Consider the following 9,181-nt stretch of genomic DNA (forward strand, 5'->3'; position numbering starts at 1 on the left):
TAAAAACTCCTATCCCTAGTGCTGTCTGACTAACTGGAAATCATGCATTTTGCGTAAATAGCCTAGCAGCTATTAAGACCTGCCTTATATAGTATCTCGAGGACTCTGCCTTGCTAGCAAGTGACGTGGATCCCTGATGATGTGCGAAAAGGTGAAGTAAGGAGGGGTTTACGTGTCCACCCCCTCTATCTGCGTCGCCCTGATCTCGGAAAGCACATAGGAGACAGCAGGAAGCAGTCAAGCGATAACAACACTTGGGCACAGGGTTACTGTGACTTGCTTTCAAGCATATAAGCTAGACAATGTCCGCTTGTCCTTCACTTGTTCCTGCTGCTAGAGCAATTCTCTTCTCCCTTGACTTACAACTTTGCAGACTTTTCATCATAGTGTTGACAATCTCTGATACTAAGCAGCAGGATTCGCTGCACATCTTCACTTCCCCTGGCCATCAAGTTCCCCTACGTAACGAGCGAGCCCCGTCGGCTTCAGGAGAATCCACGGACAATGCCATATGGATCTCCGATGATGACTCCTCTGACACAGAAGATGAGGACGACGTTGAGAATCATGATCTCAACGGGTCGCAATCAGGCTACACAACACCTACAACGGCTAGCGTCGTAGATCATTTGAGTAAGTTCTCGACACTGCGGTTGTTTCTGCTGTGTGACCTGACAGTCCGAAAATAGATAGTATGTACACCAAACACAGTGAGACTGAGTCTGATGCTGCCGTCCGTATAGGTGTTACGGCAGTTTTACCTCCAGATCAACTGGAGGGTATCTAAATCTTGTCACATGAATCACAGATGGTCTTGTCTAGTGATCCCGAATCGAACCAGCAAGCCCTCCCTCCGACGACTTACACACCCACTGGAGACACAACGGCTGGTGCAGATACTGACTCTGACATCTTGTTAATTGGACCTGAAACCCAGGCATGCCTGGGTGCATCAGACGGAGAGCTTGTGACCAAAGCTACTGGGGCTACCAGCGAGCTTGACGTGGTGACCGTTGCTCTCTCTAACGAAGAGTCCTGTTATCGATTACAAAATGTTCCCGTGACACCTTCGGAGCTCATATACTGTCCCGTTGTTGCCACCACAGAGGTGATGGCTCAGACGCCGCTATACGATAGCAAAGTGCGCCCAGGCGCCGAGCGCAATGATGCCACTCCTGCGCCCCGCAGTTCATCTCCTAGACTGAGGCTATTGCCCGAATCACGACCAGAACAGGGTCAAGACCACAAGAGCTGCTCGCCCAGAGACACTGAGCTATACCTCTTGGAGGCTGAATTTGGATCGCTACCCGCAGCTCGAATATCTCCTCCGTTTCGTGAGGGGCTCTCTCGGCACTGTTGTCAAACATCCCCACATACACATATGATGGTACAAGATAAGGACAGCGACGCAGACACAGAAGGCTCTGGTAGTGAAGATGACCTTGACGTTCAAGAATGCATTCATGTCGAGGAGTATTGTCCTTCGCTGCCAGATTCCCCGGGACATCATTCTGATTCTGAAGACGATTCCGAAGAACTGCATTGTCGTAAGCGTCGTAGGGTAACCCGATCCCAGCAACTATCGACAAGACGTACTGCGCAGTTACCCAAAGGGCGCCGAGTATCAGTACGCGGCAGTGAGAGTCCAGCACTATCACAAACAAGTTCGGTCCCCTCCGACGCTGGCACTTTTGCTCGATTTGAGGAATGGCCTCTTAGTAATGTTTTTTTGAAGCGTATTACCGAAGGAGACATGACGACGTTTCAACTGCAATTTGATTGGACTCCTGACCCAAGTCAGCCGCATGATGACAGGTCCATATCGCGTTCTAAGGAGGGCAGAGGTCCCCATAAGGGTTCGCTTTCGGGGACAAGATCATCCGGTGGGAAATGGACACTAGAAGAAGAGAACAAGGTACGCACGATGAGGCAAGGTGGCTGTTCTTGGGCCGAGATCCGGCGCGCCCTTCCACATCGTTCCCAGGGCACGATCTAGGTTCGGTACTCGACTAAACTCAAAGGTTGATTAGGTCTAGTGCTCGTGCTCGAGCCAGCCGGCTGTTAGAAATCATTGATATAGTACAACGTAGAGACATAATAAAAGAAATATAACCTTGTTTTATCGTTCGGCCTCAACTTCGCTGACGCTGGCGTAGGAATAATTACTAGTGATAGCTCTCCCATAGTCGTCTATCCACTGGTCGACCTGAGAGGCAGGGCATTTGCTCCCTCCATGTCCGTGTCAGGGCCTCCCGCAACCGTTGAAATGGGGCAAAGTTTTGTCCCATATTCTCAAATGGCGTTTTTATTAACATGCCCTTAGCAGAGAAAAGTCCAGACACTTCAAACCTTGGAACTTGTGATGACCATCCTACTCAAGACCATATTATGGATGGGCCAGAGCTAAAGAGCCCGTCGTTATCGAGTCCAGACAATGAAGACTGCGATATGCCCTCTTGATGTCCAACACTTTTGTGCTGTCCCATCTTTTCGTGCCCAACTAAGCTTGCTTAGTGGCCCCCGCTGGGGCTCGGGCCAACGGGTAGTGATAGCGCATCGATAAAAGAAACGTGTATTTTGTGGGTCCCCGGATATATCAATACCGAGTAGCGGGGAAAACACCTAGGACAGAACAGAGACAGAAGAAGGACGAGCTCCTGGGGACTAGATTGATCCTTAAGTGTGAAAATTTACCCCATTTTGATTGGACATCAACCCTACTCGCGTATCCAACAACGTCAAGCCCCACTGGGCAGCGCCAATATAAAACCATGCGCTAAGGGAATTGTTGTGAGCATGGCGAAGTCATCATACAAATGTATTGGAAGAAAGAGCAGCAATAATTGGGTTTGTGTAAGTGCGCTGATGTGGGCCCGTCAGACTTTCACAGCCAGCGCGCCGTCGGATCCCTGCAAGTTTTGGGTATGTCGCTCCCGTTATTTATGTGGTGGTGACGCAAGTTCGACTGGCTGGAGGTTACCGCGCGAGCCCGCAGCTGGTCCGCAGTACATTTTCCTGACGAACCCAAAGTTCTCCGATGACTAAGAAGCAGAGCCCCTAAACGCAAATGGAAACGACCGGAGGTTTTGCAACAGTCCTCCCTATTGCCCACCGTAGTTATTGCTGTTGGGAGGCACCATCCACACTTTCCGCTTAGGGCCATTCTCAAAGCAATACAATGCAGATAGCGAGGCTCTGATTGATACATCATGCATGACGGTACCTACGCGTTGTGTTGGGTGTGCAGATGTGAACCCCTCGTTCAGCGACCGGAGTCCGGCTCCGCCATCTCTCATTGGTCAGAGCCTTGTTCTCCTTGCCACTAGCCCCTTTATAAAACGAGTTTCGGGAACCTGTCTTGCCCAGTAAACTGAACTACCTCGTCGCGCGCATCCAAAAATGCCAAAGACGACTCTTCCTGCCGATCCCGGCCCACAGGCGGACCCGGAGCAGTCAACATCTTCCCAGGGTCTGCGACGGCTCCTTCCCGCATCCAGACCATCTGCGCCAGTTCCCATTGCACCGAGCCGCTTGTCAGCCGTTGAGCTACCCCGCAAGCGACGACAGGTAACGGTGGCCTGCGACTCCTGCCGGCGGCATAAAATAAGAGTCAGTCGAGCCTTATATTCAGGATCAAAGACATGGCTAAGCTCACAGACCGTGATTAGTGCGATGGAACTCGGCCCAGTTGCGGAGTCTGTCAAGCGAAGGGCAAAGAATGCACGTACCAAGAACCGCGGGACGACGCTCTCAAGCGTAAATATGCCGAGTTAGAGCGTTCGCATGCTGACTTAGAGGACGTTATCCGCGCTATCCAGCGTCGCCCAGAGGCGGAGGCCAAGGCTATATTCGACCGCATTCGAGCTGGGGCCGATGCCCAGTCAATCTTGCGCCAAATCAAACATGGCGATATCCTGCTTCAGCTACACTTGGAACCAGAGACGAGATACCGTTACGAGTTCCCTTACAAGTCGCAATTTCCAGAGCTTCTGATCTCCATAGACAATCCCTATCTCGGCTCTTTGATCTACGAGGGCGCGCGTGTTGGCGCTCCTGCCCCAAGCCTCACGCTATCATCTACGAATGAGAAATACCAGGCCCAGTACCTTCGGCCTTACCATGCCGCAAAAATCATCGATTCCAGGTTGGAAGAGGTGAAACCATCCCAGTGGACTAACGTCTCTGTTGATGACGTGTTCATGAGAGAGCTTCTTCAGCTTTATTTCTTACACGAATATGACTCGGTCCCATTATTCCACAAAGATTACTTCCTTGATGGCATGGTGGCGCTTGATGACAGATTTTGTTCCGCTCTGCTTGTCAATGCAGTCCTTGCTCACGCATCTGTAAGTAATTTGACTATACGGCAATGCAATGCTCTCACCGACTTCGTGTGGTTCCACAACTCACGCTATGTGCTCTTTACAGACCTCCTATGCTGCCAATCCCGATCGTGCGCAATACTGGAATCCGCGCAATATCTCATACCAGTTCTTCGCTGAAACTAAGAGGCTTTGGGAACTCGAACGATTGCGAGAACCCTCTCTCACCACTTTGCAAGCCGCACTTGTCATGACCCTCATTCTCAACATGGGCGGTTTGGACAAATTAGGCATGACATACCTAATCCAAGCTGCATCTATGGCGCATAACCTACAACTCTTCGATTCGCCAAGTACGGTTCGAGACATTGAAGTCCGCAATTCCCGTGACTTTACAGCGTGGGGTCTTTTCTATTTGCAAAGGTATGGTATTGGAACATGTCAGCCTGGAAAATTCCCTTGGGCGCGTTCGCTAATCCGGACTTCGATTTAAGCATCGGATGCTATTACTTTATGATCCCACCAATGATCAACGGATCGACCAAGATATTCTTGCCAGACGTAGAGGAGTTCCCTGAAAGGTACGGCGAGATTTGGATCAAGTACCCTCTAATTCAGGCAAGGGTTCCAATGCGACTCGGTCACACAGTCAGAGCCAGAACGGAACTCGCTGTGAACATGAATCATATCGCAGCCGCTCGCTTTGATAAAGATGACGGAAGTGGCCCCGGAACGCCAAAGAACATCAGTGGCTTTATCGCAGACCTGAAGCGGTGGTACAAAAGATTGCCTGATCCTCTACTGCCTAAGAACATTATCTTCCCATCACAGCTTAAGCTACAGTACGTTGCATCGCACCCAATGCTCTTGTTTCCCCCAACAGCTTAACATAAGAAGTGGCTGATCTCTCGGTGTAGCATGTTCTACCATAATATGCTTATCGATTTATATGAACTACTTTTAACAGAAGTGGATGTCAATACTTCGCCCGATCCAGTGCACACGCAGGCAGAAAGCCCGCAACTCGCTTCGGATCATTCCAAAATCTGCTTGGAGACGCTTGTTCGACTATACTACCTTCGTCACGGGTTCAGTGGCTCGGATGCACTACTCACTAACTTTCTTGTGCTTATTGCATTCCAGTCCATTACCAAACTGAAGGCCGGAATTCCTTCTCCATCATCATCTTCTTCTTCCTCAGACCCCAGTATACCTGGGATAACCGCATCGCCATTCACAGCTCAAGACTTGAGCGACGCACGTTCTGCTCTCATTCTTGCCGAAAAGGGTCTTACAGAGCAAGGACAGTGCTATTTCTTTTCCCAGACTGTTTTCCACGTGGTTCTGAACAGCATTAGCCCAGAGGACGCGCAGCTCGTACAGCATTATACGAAAATCCCCAGTGAGGGACCTGATGAACGCCGGATGCGCGCCGAACATGTTCATAGCGACTTTCCCATAGAGATCGTCACCGTCACAAACGGCGCCACCAGCCAGTCTCTAGATAAATTGACGAAAAGGTACGCCGAGATGACGCTGAAACAAGCGAACTCAGCATAACCAGCAGCGGAGCAGGAGCACAATGTCGGTAATAAATAGAGTAACCCAGAGACAAGATGGTCTCCACAGCGAAGGTTGTGCATATAGGCAAAGAGTCTGCAGATAGTCAGCATTGTCATAGGGCTTGGGATTGACATACCTTTGCCAAGCAAATAAAACCCAATCCGTGAAGTCACGGGCATTACGAATTTTAACACTCGGCAACAACCTAAACGGCTCAAGGCCATTAGCCATCTCCACCGCTTGCTTCATATAGTTATAACCAAGCCCGTCTGTGCCATCCACGTTGTAGACGACATGCAAAAGTAGTGTTGCCTGGACAGTTGTGAGCTTCGGATCCCTCGCTTCCAGTTCCCACAGGTTTAAGGTTATTACCAAAAAAGCAACCAAGCGAACTCCAGCAAGACAGGCAACGTATTCAGATGATCAAGATAACTTCCTCATACAAATGAAGGAAGTGGAGCAGCTTGGGTGGCCGGAGATCCGGCAGTGTTTTACTCGGCGTTTCCCCGAACGAGGCGGCTCAGGTCTATAAGTGCACTACTGTACGAAACTCAAGGATCTTGAGAGAACTTAATATCAATACGCTTTTCTAGGTTACGTGGCTTAAGATGGGTGGGATGTACCTTACGAGCTAAAGAGTGCTACAATACTATTGGGCTAAATAAATAGCATCTACTATAAGCATTAAGTTACAGACCATGGTTGCAGAGGCATATACATACAGTCTCCAAATTACCTAGTTAGCAACTCCAAGAGGTTATACACGCATGTGACTAGGGATACAGAGGGAATAAGGATATAGATAGGATGTAATATAAATGCCTGTCTGGTCTTTGAGAGAACTTATTACCGGTATACGAGCTAAACGACAGCGGATAGTGACTCTACCAAATTAAATAATAGATGTTAATAGCGTGTTATGTTAGGCTTTTTTTGATAAGGCATTAAAATTCCATAAAGTTCCCTTATCCGCGACTTGGGCTGACCTTTATTAACGAGTGGGAGAGCTCTAACAATTTGCTATCCAGTGATTGGCGTATATACACTGTACCCGGTATCATAGTCCAACATAACAGAGAAGGCTTCGTATGAGCTAAATACCATCGTCTATATTTTTTGAAGCCTTCTTTCAAGTCCTATGAGCTTACTCCAAGTAAGCCCAACTCTTCCGCATCGAACAATTCCCGATGGTATTCCCCACTTCAGAGGTTCTCGGCTACCCGGACATCTTTACAATGAAAAATAAACGTAACCGTTCTATTACTGGCAACAGCCTCCCCGTCTCCAGAATGTCAAACGTCTCTAAGCCCCGCGAAAGATATAAGCAAGCGACCTAATTACTCCAGGCGCTCCTCTACCACCAGCATTGAGCTTACAGTAATGGACGGGTGCCTGGGTCCTCTTGGAGGGCAACCGGGCGCCTGCACTCATTGGGTCTGCCGGAACTGCGCCAATAGTCAGTATTATTAGGTTCGTGGATTTTTTCCAGGAAAATGATCAACCGTTAAAGCACATCAAGGATCTATCTATATAATAGAGGTCCAGGTTACAGGATCAGGCTTGAAAGACGGTCAAGCCTAAAAGGCTGTTAATTCATGCCAAGGCAATATAGTGATGGGGCGTCCTAGAACGGTCGTGGAACTGTATCAAGAATTCAAAGAACGCTCCCGTCTGCACTCTGCAGCTTCACGGTTGCTTGAGAAACGGATGGATCAATGAGGAGATTGATGGCGATAAGCGCTCAATGCACCGCAGAGAGCGGCATATATCGATCGCTTCCCCAGAGCGACGAAGGACGAATCCCAGTTTACGACGCGATACCGAAAACTAGCAGTCTCGATTGCCGGGCGAAACATTCTCGAAGTACCCGCAATGGGCCGAGATGAGGGGAGAAGCTACTTCAAGGAGGCATTGACCCAGGAAATCTCTTCAAGTGACGAGCAAATCATGAACAATCGCCATAAGTTATATGTACGTCTCTCTTGAAAAGGTCGTAAGCGGAAGGATATTCTCCACCAAAAGAGTGAAATGCGGCAGCTTTTAACCTCGATTGACGCGGGGTCATACAAACGTGGGCTAGCCGATTATGAGTTGGTCATCAAGATACTTCGAGCACGGTACCCTCAGCTGTTGCTATGTACACCTCCTTGACGTTGGTGCGCTATAAGTAGAAGAGAGTTTGCGAATAGATAACCGACTTCGACCAACTCTGTACACAATATCAGCTTCTCCAGTTAAACTCACATGGTCCAAATCAATTTACGCGGAGCCTATCCATTAATGAAATTCCAAGAGAAAGCGTTCCGTGCTACGTGTCCAATTGGAACCCTGTCAGGCTCACGGCTTTGGTTTCTCTCCCGTGTTAGCCCCGGCGTAACTTGACCTGGCTTTTTAAGGATACGTGCCACTAATGATATCATCGCGTTAAGGCCCCCGACTTGGTTGTTCGCTCCCTTGGATTTCCCGTCAATACACATAACCTGCTACTTGGTCAATGCCAAGACCCGGCATATGCCCTTACTAGCGCGTATATTAGTAGGGCATTATTAGCAATCTAGTATATAGGTCGCTTATTTTAATTAACTACCTTAGAGATTTTAAGTAAAGTATAGGCTTAATTTGCTTTTCTTTTATATTTTCTTTTAAATTTATTTTATTTTTTATATTTTAAGTATATCTATTAATATATTATTAATATATTAATAATAGATTCTTAAAACCTAATATTTACTTCTAAGATTAAATTAATTTCTTAAGATAATCTCTAACCTTTAATTAATAATAATTAAGTAATATAAAGAGGCTTAACTTTAAGTTATTTAAAGAAAAGTCTATAAAATATTAAAGAAAAGGAGTAAAATATAAATTAAACTATAATATATTATTAAGTAATTATTAATATATTATAGGATATCTTTAATATACTTACCTAATACTTAATCCTAACTGTAAGGCAAGCAGTAGTTTAGGCTAAAGTATTAATATTATATAGAGTTACATAACCAGCGCAGGCTAATTACAGTATAGGGAACCTAGTTAGGTAAAGCTAGTGCCTATAGTAAAGGAAGCTAAAGTACTAAAGGCAAAGTACTAACCCTTATAAATAGCTAATTAGCAATACCCAGGATATAGCTAAATACCTAGTACTCTACCTAACCCTACTTAACCCTACCTGACTTTACTAGACCCTGCTATATTATATTACTTTAATTTTAAAGCTAGTATATATATAGAAAATACTAATAAATATAAATAAGGGTAAAGTATAACTTAAAAAGGCTAACTATTTACCTTTA

At 46.9% G+C, this 9,181-nt stretch overlaps 2 protein-coding genes across 2 annotated transcripts; both read left to right on the forward strand.

Moving 5' to 3' along the window:
- Positions 1–302: 302 nt before the first annotated feature.
- Positions 303–1,996, forward strand: FTJAE_13238 (uncharacterized protein; the record flags this gene model as incomplete). The annotated part of the gene is made up of 4 exons (XM_037346361.1): positions 303–633; positions 690–733; positions 809–1,334; positions 1,395–1,996. The coding sequence occupies 4 exons, from the start codon at positions 303–305 to the stop codon at positions 1,994–1,996; spliced, it is 1,503 nt and encodes a 500-aa protein (XP_037199732.1).
- A 1,403-nt stretch (positions 1,997–3,399) lies between these two features.
- FTJAE_13239 (nitrate assimilation regulatory nirA) lies at positions 3,400–5,882 on the forward strand (the record flags this gene model as incomplete). The annotated part of the gene is made up of 5 exons (XM_037346362.1): positions 3,400–3,567; positions 3,669–4,346; positions 4,429–4,745; positions 4,817–5,164; positions 5,240–5,882. The coding sequence occupies 5 exons, from the start codon at positions 3,400–3,402 to the stop codon at positions 5,880–5,882; spliced, it is 2,154 nt and encodes a 717-aa protein (XP_037199733.1).
- Positions 5,883–9,181: the final 3,299 nt, after the last annotated feature.

Source organism: Fusarium tjaetaba, assembly GCF_013396195.1.
Source record: "Fusarium tjaetaba strain NRRL 66243 chromosome Unknown NRRL66243_c0000394, whole genome shotgun sequence".
Classification (NCBI taxonomy): domain Eukaryota; kingdom Fungi; phylum Ascomycota; class Sordariomycetes; order Hypocreales; family Nectriaceae; genus Fusarium; species Fusarium tjaetaba.